The following is a 17,068-nucleotide window of genomic DNA, read 5'->3' on the forward strand; positions in this document are numbered from 1 at the left end:
CATTGATTTTTGCTCTGCCCCACTCTCCCCCAGCTCTCTCTTCTCACTGGCCGCAGCATAAATCAGACACAGAACCAGAACATAAACATGCTTCAGAACACAAGGCAAGGAATTAAAGACAGACTGTCTTTGGGTAGTTTTTGAGTTCATAAACATAAAACTAAAAGTAACTCCACGTACACTCACTAAAGGCTGCTAAATCTCATTTGAAAAATTGAAATTATACCCTACCGGCATGTACGTACACACAACCTCTGCACACAGACACACACCTGCCCAGCATGCATCCCTAATTAACATAAACACACTTCTAACCGCATACACCGCAACAAAACAACCGGACAAACAAGCCCAAATCGGACCGCACACACTCATCAGCTATTCACGCAGAATATTCACAATTACTTTGATTACATTTTATTTGATGCCAGTATAACTTCATAATACATTGCATTCCTCTGCCGTTGGGCCTCTAGCTCTCTCCCTGCCCCCCCTTTTTCCACCTTCCCTCCCTTCATCTTCTGCATTCTGTCGTGGTTCCCAGAGCTTTGCTATTTCAACTCGCCCTCCCTCCCCGATCCAACAAATTCCAGCTGCCACCATCAAAGAGCTTTCTGCAGACACTCGATTCAAAGGGGAACTAAGATCTACAGCAGGGCAGGATAGAGAAAAATACAATAACACCATGGAAATGCATGTTTTTGGGTTAATAGATTCTCGTGTTTTTGGGTCATGTTTTTGGGTTAATAGATCTCAAAGTCAGTAACATTTCAGACAACTTTTTTAATGTAATTTCATTCCTGATGCATGTGTCCAATGTTATTCATTCATTCATTTTGATACCTTCATCATTAGGAATTTCCAAAGATTTGCTATTTTAAACTATTGCTCAAGTGTAATTATTTACAGTATAAGACAATTTTTTTGTGCGAATGTCATCTCACAGCTGTTGTTCTAGTCTGGGTGGAGACGACTCAAAAGCACACAGACAGTGTTTTGAAAATTACCCTCTCCATAAAGAATGGGGCTCTGCTGGTAAAGGTCAGAAGGTGCAGCCATTTTTTAAAAAGTTGTTTGCATGTCTGGATGGTAGTAGAATCTGCAGTGTGTCAAAGGTGAAAAGTTCTGTAGCAACACCCGGAGAGTCTCAGATTCTCACATAATTCTCAGTGTCTCTTTTTCTTACTCATTTGCTGACTGTCATACTTCTTCTCTTGCTCTTCATACCTGATATCATGAGGCTTAATTCTATACATTCCTATCAGAAAAAAAACCCTTTCTCACTACACTGTCTTTCTCAGAGGGTAAAAAAAGCAAAAGGAATTGTTTAAGTTGTAACTGGCTCACAAGTCAGGGGGCAATGTCTTGACGGTTAGATGTTGACTACCTGCCATGCACAGGCTGGTAATTTTATTGTAGGGCCTTACTTTTTCTACACATACTAATAGATAACTGTCACACAATTTCAGTAATGAGAAGCTAAATCCCGCCTATACCTGCCAGCTGCCATTAAATGATCAGCAGTTGAAAGCATTCGGCTGGAAGAAAAAGCCTAATTTTGTGTGTGTGTGTGTGTGTGTTTGCCTGTGTGTGTCTGTGTGTGTGTGTGTGTGTGTGTATGTGTGTGTGCCTGAGCTCATCCTCTCTTCTCTTCCGTCCATACGTATCTGTTGGTCCTTGAGCGCTGTGTGTGCAGCTGAGACTGATAAACAACTCTTAGCTTCACGTCCTGTCTTCATCAATCCATACAGAGGAGCTAGGAAACCACTTATCTACCTTGATGTCAGCTTTAGCCATTAAGGTTTTAAATCCACTAAAAAGCCTGAATAAAGCACTCTTCCGCCAGCCCTTGGCAAACAGCACTAAAAAGGTGGTGAGAAAGGTGCGACCAGGCTTTATCAGTTATCGTACTGTGAAATGCTTCACTGTCATGAGGAGCATGAGGAAAATGAGGCTATGACGCTATGAATTACCGCCTTTTCCAGCTCATTTGCAGATTTAAGTTAGTGTTGTGGTTAATAACGCTTCAGTGGAGAGAGGAGATATGAGGGAAGAGGGAGGAGGAAGAGAGAGAGAGAGACAGATGGCAACAGTCAGAGAGAGTGAATGTTGGGATTATGATGAAACAGCAGCAAAACTGTAAGCCAACGTGAGATCCTTGGCTGCAAAAACGGAAATGCTGTTAAGATTAAAATTTATGTGATCATATAAGAGACAAATATTGGACGATACATTTTCCTTGATGAAAACAGGATATATTGAAATTAAAACCAGGGCATAAAGCCATCAGATTTAGACATGAGACATGCAAATCCAGTTTCTTATTAAAGTCTTCTGTTGATATGTTGTAGTTCATTTAAAGCTCTACCAGAGACATTTTCCAGTAACAATTTATGTCTCTAGATGTGATTCATTATCTGTCACACTTATAATTCAGTGTGGTGTCCCTCAGGGTTCGATTTTGGATCTATTACTGTTCTCTCTATATATGTTACCACTAGAAACAATTACTGACAGGTGCAAAATCAGTTTTAACTGCTATGCAAATGAAACTTAAGTATATGTTTCACTAATATTTAGCAATGACAATGAACTGAGCACGTTGACAGAAATACTTTAGGATCTGCGTGTGATTATTTGACGGTGCATTGAATTCTCACTGACATAAACTTAGTTAGTTTTTTTTTTTTTTTAAACATAGAATTGCATCTAAAATAAGGAACCTGCTGCTTTGTGCACTAATATCCTCCCAGACTTGATAGTTGCAAAATATTGCAATTCATAATTTCCCAGACTGGTATATCCCATCTACTATTAGTGCAGAGTGCTGCTGCAGCAGAGCTATCTGGTCTTAGAGAAAAGATTTTACATTTGTAGTTGATTTTCTCAAGTTCAAGGCACTTAGTAAAAAAATGTTATTCTTAAAGCATTACATAAATAAACCTGATTGTCTATTATTTTGGGACCGCATGTACAGTTTGTGAGCAGGTTTAATGTTTTTTTTTTTTTCCATCTGTTTTTCATCTTACTTATGCTACCATAATAACACAAAAAATAATCCCAGATAGGCAGACACATAAACATTACATATACTGACTCTGAGTGTCTCTTCATTGTGGTATTAGCACATAATGGATTTGATTGCCTTATGTTTGAAAAGAACACGCACAAGGCTGCTGGATAGTAGAACCTGTTGTCCCCTGTACCATCACTCACATAACTCATATTCTGCTATTGACTGACTGTGTAAACACAATTACATGACACTCAAAGCCAAATTGCCACTGTGACTCTCAATTAAACCAAACAGGAAGAGTAAAATGTAAAATTTAACCTTTTTTAGGTTAAAACTAATACATAAAGTATTAATTTTATGTTATGTCGCCACAAAGATTAAGTATTTATGCTATTTTTTGCTTTGTTTTTTGTTTTGTTTTTATTTGTCACAGTCACTTCAGACTTGATTTAGTACTGCAATTAATGTACTGACTTATTTTCCATTTCTCTAGACTGGGCAGGCACTGCTTTTGAACAGTTAACTTCAGACAAATTCTGTACTAGTGTTCACCATCGACTGCTGAATGCCACTGCAGCACCCAAGCCAGATGATCCACATCACCTCCTGCACCACCATCAGTCTATGTGTGTGTGTGTGTATGCATGTGTATGTGTGTGAATGCGTGTGTGTGTGTGCGTGTGTGTTTATCTGTTAACCAGATGGAGAAATTGGCAGCACACACTGACAGTGTGCGAGTAAAAGTGCCTGTCAGTGTGCAAATGCCAAGTTCTACATTACATCCCTGCACTACAGCCCCAACACACACACACACACACACACACACACACACACACACGCAGTTTTCTGCAACACACACTAGTAGAGGTGTTAATGCGTGTGCAGCAGACGGCATCGTTTGTCTTCCATAGGGAATGTGTCTGGGGTGAAAAAAAAAGAATGAGCAGACAAAATTAGAGAAAAGATTGGAAGAGGTGAGGGACAAAATCTGGAAAATTCACACAGGAATTTAGTTTATTTCGCAAATTCTCCCATTCTTATTCCATAATTAAGCATACGTATTTAATTTTTGGAGGAAAATGAAATAAAAAGCTTCACATTGAGCTTAACAGTGGAGGTTAAATGTTGAGCCGGGAGGCCATATGGCATTTTGGCATTTGAGAGAGCCAGAAAGCGCGAGAAGTGGGCCAGAAGAGAGGGGGAGAAAGCTGAGAGACTGCAACAAGATACAAACAAGGGGATGTAAACAGGTGATATAAATAACAGCCAACATGCACACGCAGTTTCAAACACCAGTGCACAGACGTACACAAATGCACACTCACTGAACTTCCACCTTCAAAACAAAAACCGACAAAAGAATATCAAAGTGCTATTGTCCAGTTCCTTGAATATGTCCTGCCTTTCCTCCCATTTACGCAACAGGACCTATGGTTTTGCTTCTCTATTAGAGTTTGGGATGACAAGTTCTTGCACCATCTGATCCTCATGAGTCCGATCACTGTTCATAGCTTTGAAGTCTAACAGACACAATCTGGTGTGTTTAACCATGCAGTGACCCAGTCCGCTTATTCTGGTCCCAGCGATTTATTAGCCTGAACTAATGATGTTAATCTCCTCTAATGCCATTACAGCCCACAGTATTGACTTAGTTATGTCATATTATGTCCAAGTGAGAGTAAACGTAGTTGAACAGGGGTGTCTGGCTTATAGCATGTACAGCTGCATCTGCTGTGCGCACACATCTCTCTCCTCTACTCTCTTCTCTCCTCGCCTTTCTGTCTCTGTCTTTTTATATTGGGGCTTATTCCACTACGGTGCCATCCACGCCTAGGTAGGATGTCAGACGTTTGCACCTGGGACAAAGCAATGTTAAGTTCAGGTGCTGGCTGTGTGGCCTCAAAGTGAGGTGTGAGATCAGATTTGAGTCAAAAATACTTTTTAAGTGATGTCAGCCTAAACTGAGTGGCTATGGAGAGCTGGCATACCGTCATCATTTCTAAGCTAAATACCACAGTGTTTCAAAGCAGAGAGAACCAAATAATTAATCTGATATCTTCAAACACGCCCATAGATCCAAAGTTTTATTTAATACAATAAATACAGTACTCAACCCTGCAGTCGCAAATTGTCATAAAGCAACACTTTATACCTGAGAATTTTTCCTAAGATTCTTTATATGCAAAATTGACACTATACGATCTCAGATCTCACCGCCCTCCTAGGATCCGTCAGTGTTAAGCTCATGCTCCTCGGTTCTCATTAACTCTGAATGGATTTCTCTCTCTTCTCTGACACATGTGATATATATTACAAATAGCAACCCTATTACATGTCCATTGAAGTGCCAGACGCTATTGGACCAGGTATTTTATCCATAATTAATAGCTCCGTGCTCAGTGGCTGTGTCCCAGCTTGCTTTAAACATGCTATTATTCACTCTCTGATCAAAGAACCTAACTAAGATCCATATGTTCCTAATAGTTACCAACCAATCACAAAACGGTGGTTTTTATCCAGAATTCTAGAAAAAGGTTTTTTTCTCTCAACTCATCTCCTTCTTGGACCTATTCAGTGTACTGGACAAATTTCAGGTTCACTCTCCTGAGGGTAATAAAATGATTTGTTCTTTTCTTTAGATTCAGGAAATTACAGTATTTTAATTCTTTTAGATCTCTCCTCTGGCTTCAACACAGTCCATCCTTGGGGATAGCGTTAAGCATGTTGTTGGCATTCAGGGACGGGCCCTTCAGTACTTGTCTCCTACCTCCAAGATAGATCAGCCTCTGTTAGAATTGATTGATGTGTCCTTTTCCTCTGCACACATCTCCTGTGGAGTACCACAAGGCTACATATTAGGCTCTATTTTATTTTCCCTATATATGCTTCTTTTGGGATCTACCATTGTTATACTCAGCTGTACCTCCCACTGAAACCTTGCGATCCATGCAGTGTTAACTCCTCTAAATTGCATTAAGGATGTAAAATTCTGGATGCCCTCGGGCCTCTGTCATTGAATGTAGAGTCCCACGCAAGAAATCTCAGTGTTATCTTTGATTCTGGTTTAAAATTTGAGACACAAATCAACGTAGTTGTCAACACTGGCTTCTTCCATCTGAAATCACTTGTAAAATTAAAATGAAAAATTAAGATGTGGAGACTATAATTCAGGCTTTAATTTCCTCTCGCCTCGACTACTGCAATTGTCTCTTTGTAGAAATCAGTCAGTCAGCCCTATCTCGCCTGCAGCTGGTTCGAAATGCAGCAGTGAGACTCCTCACTGGTACCAAGAAGAGAGACCACATCTCCACTGTACTGACCTCTCTACACTGAGAGAAGTACAAAATTGATTTCAATATTCATTTATTTGTTTCTATAGCACTGTATGGACTGGCAACAGGTTACATCTCTGACCTGCTCATCCCCTATTACACCTGCAGACCCCTCAGATCTGCTGACCAATCACTGGTCTCCATTCCACGCACCCAGTTAAAAAGCAAAGGTGATTGAGCATTTACAGTTGTTGGCCCTTTAATTTCTTTGTAAAGCACTTTGGTCAAGCGTTTGTTGCTTTTAAATGTGCTCTATAAATAAATTGACTTGACTTGACTTGACTAAGCTAGCTGCTGTTACATCGGCTTCTATCATTCATAGGGATCACCAACTCAATATTTCTTCCTCTGGTCTTTCTGACAAACAAAAACTTGTTCATTGTTATTTATTTATTTTCATTTGCTTGTTTATTTAACAGAGACAGTGCACATTAATAAAGGCTGTTGTAAATGTGCCAGAGTTAGCCAAGAGGCTATTTTTCCTCTGTAGTCCCTGGACAGATGTTACAGAGTCACCCGAAAAAAAGAATATAAGATTGAAATTACAAAGTTAATGGTATCATGTCTAAGCATGCAGAACAATACTAAGAGGAAAGTAGAATATTAAAGTTAGTTAAAAAAAAAAACAACACTCAGGATTACATTGTCAGGTGCTATTTAAGACATGCAACGCACAGTTTCATAACACAAGGCATGCAAAACAATAAAATGAGAGATATTAATGTTAATAGAAATATGGACCAAATAAGACCACATTGTGCTGGATTGTTAGGCACTAACTGAAACATGCAAAGCAGAAGCACAGACATAAAAAGCTTGCACGATATATAAAATACACACTAATTAACTATGATGTTTGGTTTTCATGTTCTGAGTAATACGATTACCTATTACAGCACTTGCTATAGAATTTGAACACTGTGATTTTAAGTTAAACAGTGATACATTTTTTGTCATTCAAAAAGCTTCTATAAAGTTTTTTTATGTGATCGTAACCGTTTCTCCTTTATACTTGCTTATCCTTATCGTCATCAGCTTCTGTCTGTGCTTTTGGGATGGTCTTTTTTAAAAGGTAAGCAGGGTTTGCTGCAGTTATTTATAGTGAAGGCACTGCACCTCACCTGAAATAAAAAGTACCTCTGTTAATGTATGAACAAATTAAGTTATTATAATATTTTTTATGAAATATAGTAGTGGGCTTATTAAGCTTTAGGGAGAGGCTACATCATACACCAAAAGCTACACATTTAATGGGTGACGTGACTGTTTAAACTATCAACTACTAACTACACTGATAACAAGATTAGATGCGTCAGGATCTGTCTGATGCAGCTCAGCAGGTGATTGATTGGTCATATCGCTCCGCTTTGTGGTAATCGATCAGAGATGACTGTCCCAATGTTGAAAGACAACCTGATATTTTTAAGTTGGGAAAAGTAGAGACAAACAGCCCAGTAAGTCACAATCAAGTGCTGATGTGTGGGGAAAAAACTTGCTGCTGCACACCAAGCTCAACTCAGATTCATAATCACCAGTTGGGCAAACATTTTACCTTTTAGTATCACACGTTTTTATTAATTTACCATATCTGTCTAAACATATGGAGTGAACCACAGGACATACTGTTGAAGTAGGTTACAAGGTGTTAGTGCTAGATTTTTTGTACTGTGTGTTACTACAAATGTTAGCTTGATTTTGGCTCTCTTTTACTTTTACTTACTTACTTTCACTTTTTCTGTCTTGCTCCCCAGTCTGCCCAGTTGCTTCTAAGCCTTCCCTTTTAAACTCACTTCTGTTAAACAAAGTATATGTGTCCTACATCTATTCAGAACCCTTCACTTTTTTAACATTTTGTTATGTTGCAGCCTTATGCAGCATAAGGCTGCAATAAAACACTGTATCCTTCCATTACAGAGCATTTCTTCAACCATGTATTCTCCCTTCTCCTTTCTCATGTTTGCAACTTTATGTTTAACTTCTGACACCATATCCCACACAAGGCCCCAATTTCGCCACTCAGAGCAAACATACCCACGGATTGTCTTTGAAGCAGATGTAACTGTAGATTGTGTGTACAAGTCAGAGAGACCAAACGTCTGCATGGTTACCACTGGTTACCACTTCTGTGGCCAAGTACACAGCCTCATGCAACAGGATCAATCTATAGGCCTTAGGAGTGAGTCCTCCTGAGACACACAGGCAGAAGCTCAGGGAAGGCTCGGGGAAAGAAAAAGCGTGTCTGTATGTGTGTGTGTGTGTGTGTGTGTGTGTGTGTGTGTGTGTGTGTGTGTGTGAGAAAGAACAGATAAAGACAAATGACTACCACTGGCTATAATCACTCTGGTAAGCCTTTAAATATACAGGAGCATCTCCAAACGTCTACTCTCGGCTTGTTATGTGGCTCGCCTGACAACAAGCATTAAAATGCAGCAGAAACAGTATAACCCACAAAATTCCAGGAAGGCTCTTTTTGGGCCATAAGTAGAACAACAAAATGGTTTTTAACAATCCCAAAAGCACAATATTGAGGGTTACTCACTTACTCAACAAGATTCAATTATTTCTGCAACATAGATTTGTCTGAGAGAAAGAGTGGTGGGTTAAAAGGCCAAACATAGACTTTTTTAAGTGTAAACCCAAGTGGAGAAAACAGGTGTCAGGATCCGAGGTTGTACAGTGGTAAACCTGAGAAAGGCACAGGCTGCGTGTGTTTGCTCGTGCTATCAGTGGCTGCTTTGTGTTTACAGATGTTTTAACAGTTGTTGAGGAGGACCATTACCACAGTACTCGCTTGAGACCAGTCTGACGTTCAAAGGAGGTGGACCAGTGAGAATGTTTGGAAGTTGTACCTCAGCTGGTTATCAGTGGTCTGTCTGAAAGCTTATCAGAAAGGTAATGTAAACCCACAGAGATAAAGACATTTGCTACAGTTTGTGAGCAAATACAAAGTCAAAAGGCCTGAGGGCAAAGACATAGAGCTCAAAACTCTGCAGTTTTACCTGTTTACAGTACAGTGCAGACACACCCACCTGTTTTACACTAGCGCTTTTAATATAACACGGCATCTTAAAACGTAATCTGACGCTCTGTTGAAAACAGCTATTTTGTGTGAATATTATCAAATCATTTTATTAATATAATATAATTGGCCGCCCCCATTTTATACTCATAACTGGCGGACCTTGTATAGTTTTCACATGTTATCGCATGTCTACAGCAATATCATGACACTAACTGATTCTCAGGTGGGATTCTTGCTCAGCTTCACCAAAGTAACAAACAAAATCATTTACTTTACCAAGCCTGCTGTCTCCCCTCTTCCCAACACAAGCTGTTTTCTTAAAAACAAGACTGAGAGGCATAGCAATAATTAAGCATTACAGATACATGGGCAAAAACCAGTGATAGTCATTCATTTCTGATCAGAATGCTAACATGGCCCTTAATCACGATCACTTACTCTAAGTGGGAATGCTTAAAGCATGTTCACACAGATGTACTTCAGTCAGTGGGTTAACTGGTTCTTTGAGAGACGAGAAAAGAGGCTGATTCACGACCAAAATCTGTTAAACAGCTACCCACACTGACAACAATTATTTTTGCTTGGAAAAGCCAAAATTTATTTCAACACTAAAAACACCAGAGCAGACAGAACACTATGTTCACAACACATGAATAATGAGCCAATGTTCTTGAACTTCTGTGCCACATCAGCCCACTGAGTGTATTTTCCCTAAAACTTGACTTCATCAACTAATAATTGAAGCATTAACCTTATTAGTCCCTGATCACAGGATTTTAGAAAGCTGCAGATTATACAACTGACCGCATTGACCAAAATCATGGAAAAATAAAAAAAATCATCTTTGGATCTGAGTTTGAGGCTTTAACATTCATAAATCAACATATAGTATTAACGATGGCAAAATTTCCCCCCTGAGAAAGCCCCCCAAAAAAGCAGGAAAGAAGAAGGCTGTGGACTTGGTTTTAGCTTGGCAGAAGAGGACAAGATGAACTGGAATTCTCCAGTATATGTCAAAAGGAAATATTTCCAGCTTCTTTTCACTAAACCCATTCGAAGAAAAATGAAGTGCCCTAGTGAAGTTGTAAAAGAGTTCTCCAACGTAGATAATGGTTCATTGTCCTGTTCAAGGACACCATGAAAATATGGCAAAATCACAAATGAAAAAATAACCACTTCCTTGCTTCCACACTCCTACTGATCACTCATCAGTAAAGATTTGCACTGATGAATGTGTATATCCAAGTGTGTCTACATTCAAATTACAATATGCACTCTTTGTACACTCTGCATTTAAAGTCCTATGATCAAATCCCAACACCAGAAAAACAGTCAACATAATTAAATGACAGCTAGATCAATTAGGTTGCGGGTGATTAAGTTGCAAACCAAAATAATGTTAAAAAAAAAAAAAAAAATGAAGAAGGTAATAATTTGTCCAGTGCTATTAACTAGATCATTAATAGCTTAAATGGCATTTAATGTGTCATATATTTCCTATAACAATATAGAGTAGATATTTGCTGCCATTTATGTACGCTTTTTCAAAGGGATCATCAGTACAGGACGTTGGTACCAATGCAAAAGGAAAGTACTGAGAAATCATTTATATGTGCAGGCACCCGGTATACGGTGCATTCAGAAAGTATTCAGACCCCTTTACTTTTTCACATTTTGTTATGTTGCAGCCTTATGCTAAAATTGTTTAATTTCATTTTCAGGTTTCTCCGGAAATGCTCGATTGGGTTCATGTCAGGGCTCTGTCAGGGCCGCTCAAGGACATTCACAGAGTTGTCCCTAAACCACTCCTGTGTTGTCATGGCTGCGTGCTTAGGTTCACTGTCCTGTTGGAAGGTGAACTTTCAGCCCAGTCCAAGGTCCAGAGTGCTCTGGACCGGGTTTTCATTAAGGATATCTGCACTTTGCTCCGTTCAGCTTTCCCTTAACCCTGACCAGTCTCGCTGTCCCTGCCGCTGAAAAACACCCCCAAAGCATGATGCTGCCACCAACATGCCTCACTGCTGGGATGGTATTGGGCAGGTGATGAGCAGTGCCTGGGTTCCAGACATGACACCTAAACCTGAGGCCAACCAGTTCAATTTTGGTTTCATCAGACCAGAGAATCTTGTTTATCACAGTCTGAGGGTCCTTTAGGTGCTGCAGTGATGGTTGTCCTTCCAGAAGGTTCTTCCATCTCCACACAGGATTTCTGGAGCTCAGCCAGAGTCACCATCGGGTTCTCGGTCCCCCAGTTGCTCAGTTTGGCCCGCCAGCCAGCTCTAGGAGGATTCCTGGTTGTTCCAAACTTCTTCCATTTAAGAATTATGGAGGCCACTGTGCTCTTGGGAATCATGTCCATCAAGTGAATTTACCACAGGCGGACTCCAGTCAAGGTGTAGAAAAATCTCAAAGATGATCAAGAGAAATGGAGGCACCTGAACAAAACTTCAAGTGTCATAGCAAACGTTTCTAAAATTCTGTTTTCGCTTTGTCATTATGGGGTATTGAGTACAGATTGATGAGGGAAAAAATTAATTCAAACGGTTTTAGCAAAATGCTGCAACATAAAAAAATGTGAAAAAGTGGAGGAGTCTGAATACTTTCTGAATGCACTCTATCCACATGAAAAGGGCCTCATTCAACACCCATTCAGCCAAATTTCCCCCAGTGTTTCACCAGGTAACATGTGTGCTCTCTATTCTAGCAATAGGTGCCGCAGCATCCAGACAGGCTTCCCAGACATGGTTTGGAGATCTCTCAGCTCTCTGTTTAATGCTGTCTGGCTCACTTGATAATTTCAATGACCAGATGCACCTAAGAATATACTGGCAAGACAGAATAGAAAAAGAAAAACTAATTTAAAACTGATGATAGAACAACATCTAATTAATCAATAAATATAACTGTATTCCAACTATTTTATGTGTCATTTTATCTAATCAATGAGCCAAGGGCATGGGGATGAGCTGCTAACTCAGTCTTACTGCACTGTAATCGTTACCAAAAATATCTCAACTTAAAAGACACAAGAAAAGAAGAAAAATCCCACAGCCTGATTTTCCACCATTTCAATTCGAAGAAAAGAAACACAGATTTCAAGTCAGGGTGTGCACAAGTAAAAAGATGCCTAAAAACTGCAGTAATACAGCAGCAAAGTTTTTACAAGAAAATGGTTGCTTATCTAGAATCCCTCATGAAATACAACACAGGATAAAATGTACATAAAACATCAAATCAAACAACGGCAGCATTTTCTTTCTGAGAAGTTTAGAGACACATTCTGATGAAGTCAACAGCAGAACTGATCCCTTCTTGGGAATTGCAGTATGTTAGTTGAGAGAATTTCTCTAAATCATGTGCTGTTCTAGCATAGTTTAACTTTAGATAAACAAGAACTGTCTTGGCCAAGGTTCAGGGCTTCACACTTTCAACCAATTCGAGCTGCAGTCGCTTCAGCCATAAGGAGGAAGATGCCAACTCATCACCACCTCACAGTCATTTTTCTGATTGAGACTCTGAGCATCAATTGTGGAAATGATGCGGTAAAAGAAATCATGGTTGATTTTAAAATTCCCATCTTGGCCACCTATTGCTTTAGACATTTTAAGAAGTAAGTTATTTCAAAATTTAAGTTTGGCCTGTGTTCTTAGCCGCAGCATTCTTTCACCTAATTACTCCAGATGGTTCAGTGACAGCTGGATTAGCTGGCTGAACATCCTACATCGTCCTGTCCCTGGACTTTGACAGACAAGTCCCGACCATATATTTACCGTGGGTCTATTGATCACTAGCCTGTTTGACAAGCCAAACCAGGAAAGAGCGGCATTTGCTCAACAGTGAACCTTTCCACATGTATCTGAGCAAACACAGCGTTCTGCAACTGATGTCTGACATAAAATGTGATAACAAGTGTCAACAGCACGATGCGCGCAAAACCTAAATCAATTTTGTTAATGTTTGATGAGGCGCATGTACAGAGATTGATCAACTGTCTGAAGAATGATTTGTCTCAAATTAAACAATTTCATCTTGCTTATTGGTCTTTAAATAGAGCAGGAAAAACACCAGTAACCCACCTGATGATGTCATGTGGTCCCGGTCCATGAGAAAAGCAGAACCTGGAGTGGACAGCCAATCCAGGGATGAAATAAGGAGAAGGAGCAGGAGATTGGAGGAGGACAACGAGACAGCCATGATGCTGGAGACAGAGACAGTGGGGAGAATGAGGGAGGGACAGAGACACTGTGATTATAATTATCAGTTGGACACCATGATGACATGCCCATGCGAAAAACCCTCCTTCCCTCACTCTCAGACTCCCCCTCTCTTATTCTCTCTTTCTTCGTCTCTGCCCTATGAGCACAAACCGTGGCTGTCATTTATTTTCAGCTGGTGTATGTGAAACCCAACACCAGACAGGGCATAATTAATTATCGTCCCAGGTTGCTGCTGTGGCAGCTGGGAGTGTATGAAGCATGTTTTTCTTTGTATATGTGTATTTGTCCTTGTCATACTTTTCACCCTTTATTTGACAGAAGAAACTAACATAACATTTCTCAAAATTATACCCATTTGAAATCGTTTTGTCATTAGCTATGATTTTATATGTACATACGTACTGTAGGTTCAGATATCACAGAAAGAAGAGAAATTTGAAACACAGGCAAAAAAAAAAATCACACTTAAATAACCCCTCCTTGCTCCAACTCCACGTGAGAGTATTAAACCTACATTTTTTTGGGCCATTTGGGGGCAGCAGAAACAAGCTGTGACCACAATAATGACTCATTATCAACTCTTGCGGTTTGGTGCTACGCAGGTAGTGCACAAAGAGTTATCATAGCCTTTTCTCTGAAAACAGCTGCCTGCTGCGGCCAGAAACGGGGTGGATGACAGTGGTGAGGGTGAACCAACACCTTAGAGTTAATAAAACCAAAACAATGAGATGAAATGCGGTAAAACGCTTCATAGAACTGAGAGGAACTGCAGAGTCAGGTGATAATTATCTGTGGGTTCGTCATTATAGCATCTTTAAGCTTTTCAAATACCACATTAAATCAGTTTCACATTAACAAGTAGTAGGTATGGCTCTTGGTTTCATCACATCATCAGAGGGTTTAGTAAAACAGGATAATCTAGAAAGGCTTCTTGGCTAAATTCGTACCACAGACCAATACAGTCAAATTTCCCCTGAGCCTAATTCCCCTTCTAAATACTAGACTTGAATTTCCCAACAAAACCTTTAACACAGAAATGTGGTGACCGCCTCTCTCATCCAGGCCATCTACTTACATCTAAAATAAGATTTTTTTTCACTACATATGCCCAATGATATAGAAAAAAACACTGCCAAACTCTTCCTGGTCAATAAGCTTGTGTTGGCGGACAAGTTCTACCAGTCAAGTCCGACCTCTAAATATAGGACAAACTTTCTGTCCGCACCCTTGGCTATTTACAGCTGTGTCTCCACAACTTTGCTGGGCAGCCAACAACCCCAAAAGTGGAGGCTATGTTTCTGAGGGGCAACACTGCCAGTATTTTCCCCAGTTCTGGTGCGGCCTGAGTACAGACGATCTTGGAGCCATATAACTACACTGTGCTACACAGCATATTGAACTCTCGCCAATGTTTTTATGAGGAAAAAAAAAATTGGGGGCCTAGAAATAGTAAGCCAAAGGATCATTTCACAGTATATTTACTTATATAGAGTGACAACTACTGAGCAACAGTGCAGGCACCTCAGGCACAATTTTAAGACCAACAAGCTTGGATAGAGCCTTGCATGACTTAGTGGCAAGAAACTGCCTGGGCAAAGTTCATATGAGTGTTCGTATAACAGCATATATCAAACACTGGTACCTAATTACAGTAAGAACGCCAGCCATCCATTTACTCTGGATTAGATTTACTGCAGATTAAAAAATAAATAAATCCATATAAAGTGCAACTACAGCAAAAAACAAACAACAAAAACAGAATGTAACAAGTTAAATCCTAATGTACTGACAAACAAAATTTTCTGTCAGTACAGAAGTCATAAGTGTGTGCGTGTGTGTGTGTGTGTGTGTGTGTGTGTGTGTGTGTGTGTGTGTGTGTGTGTGTTTATGAATTCCAGTTGTCCAGAGGCCATACAACCCCAAGTTATACAATGCAAGAATTCATTGTAGAAAGCTGTCAAGCAGCAGGCTCGTCTGGCCTGACTAAATAGCTCAATTTACAATTATTGTTCATTTTTCTGGATTTGACATTTTGCCCACGTTCGCCTTCAGATCCTCTTAGACCCCTTCTGCCTACCTCTCCCTTCAGTTTTGACAATCTCCTTTTTCTCCCCTCATCAAAAGCTAAATCACCATTATTGTGGTGAACTTAACAACCCTTTGATGAGCACTTTCAAAACAGTACTCTTTATGACTCTGGGAGGGTCTAAGTTCTTTGCTCATCTGGCTTTTCATTCATAGCCTTAGAATTCTTTAATCAGTTGAGGAACCAAAGTACTATAAATGAGGGCCAAACAGCCCCTCCATTCCAACATGTGGCCTCATGTTAATCCTAACATTAGTCTCCCCCTCTCTCATGTGAAAGAGTCTGTGAAAGCCCTGGCAAGGCTGGCTCTTCATCTCCAACTCGTGCACGTTTCTTCCCCATTCCTCTCTTACTCTCAGCCAATTACAGGCTCTCAGACGCGCGGGAAGGCTGCCTAAGCCAATTAGAAAAGAGGGAGGCTCAAGACAGGCCTCCTGGTGTCCCTTGGTAAACATTTAAGGCCTCTGTGGTCAACCTTCCCTCCACTACTTCTGCCTTAAAACACACACGCGTGCATGCAATATGAGCGCATCTCACATGCAACCCCACATACAGATCTTGTCTTTGCACCCTACTGCCAGCACCATGCTTCTCCCTTGTTTTCCAAATCTCCATTAATCATCTGTGTTTGTTCAAAAGGAGCTGACAAGGGAGGGAGGAGGAGGTTAAGACCAGATGGGGCGGTGGTGTAAGGGTGAAGCCAAATAAAAAGAAAGGTTAGGGGGTGAGAGGTCACATCATGTCTGTGTTATTTCCCTGTATAGCTGTAGAAGAAAAGTATGCACACACACACACACACACACACACACACACACACACACACACACACACACACACACACACACACACACACACACACACACACACACACACAGAGCGATGTTGCAAGCCCAAGTTTAGTTTGAGGTTCCTCCAAAGAGAAAGCAGAAAGAGTGCACTGAGTGCACTAATGTGCTAGGGCAGTGCTTCTCAAACTGGCAGTCAGGGTCATTGCGGGGGGGCACACATGACCTAGGTGAAAAATGTGGATTTTAAACAATCGGATTTATGAAGACAAAATAACTAAGCAAGCGTGCTCTGACACTTGCAAGGCAATAAAAGCGTTTGAGATTTATCCACAAAGAACAACAAACCAGGAGACATTTCTTCAAAGTTAAGTTTCAGTACTGAGGCACTGAATAGTCTGGATACTCTTTTGTTATAGTACTGTTGGAGCTTAGATACATGATGGATCTATTATATTTTCTACTGTCCAGACGAGTATCACAGCTTTGTGCACCATTTTGGGAGATATTGCAAATTTTCAAGTTTGCAGAAAAATTAAAAGAGTTTTCTTAGTATTACAGTAAGTCCATGTTTTCTAGCTGAGGTACTTTGTTTTGATCCCTTAAGACA

At 40.2% G+C, this 17,068-nt stretch overlaps 1 protein-coding gene across 2 annotated transcripts in view; it reads right to left on the reverse strand.

Moving 5' to 3' along the window:
- ghra (growth hormone receptor a) overlaps positions 1–17,068 on the reverse strand; it is a 36,169-nt gene that overhangs the window by 10,809 nt on the left and 8,292 nt on the right. For both annotated transcript variants that reach the window (XM_040155009.1, XM_040155008.1), the window contains exon 2: positions 13,447–13,568. In XM_040155009.1, the coding sequence (XP_040010943.1) occupies positions 13,447–13,564 (118 nt within the window). In that variant the 5' untranslated portion in view covers positions 13,565–13,568. The remainder of the gene's footprint in view (positions 1–13,446; positions 13,569–17,068) is intronic.

The sequence above is a fragment of the Xiphias gladius genome, chromosome 19 (assembly GCF_016859285.1).
Source record: "Xiphias gladius isolate SHS-SW01 ecotype Sanya breed wild chromosome 19, ASM1685928v1, whole genome shotgun sequence".
Classification (NCBI taxonomy): Eukaryota; Metazoa; Chordata; class Actinopteri; order Istiophoriformes; family Xiphiidae; genus Xiphias; species Xiphias gladius.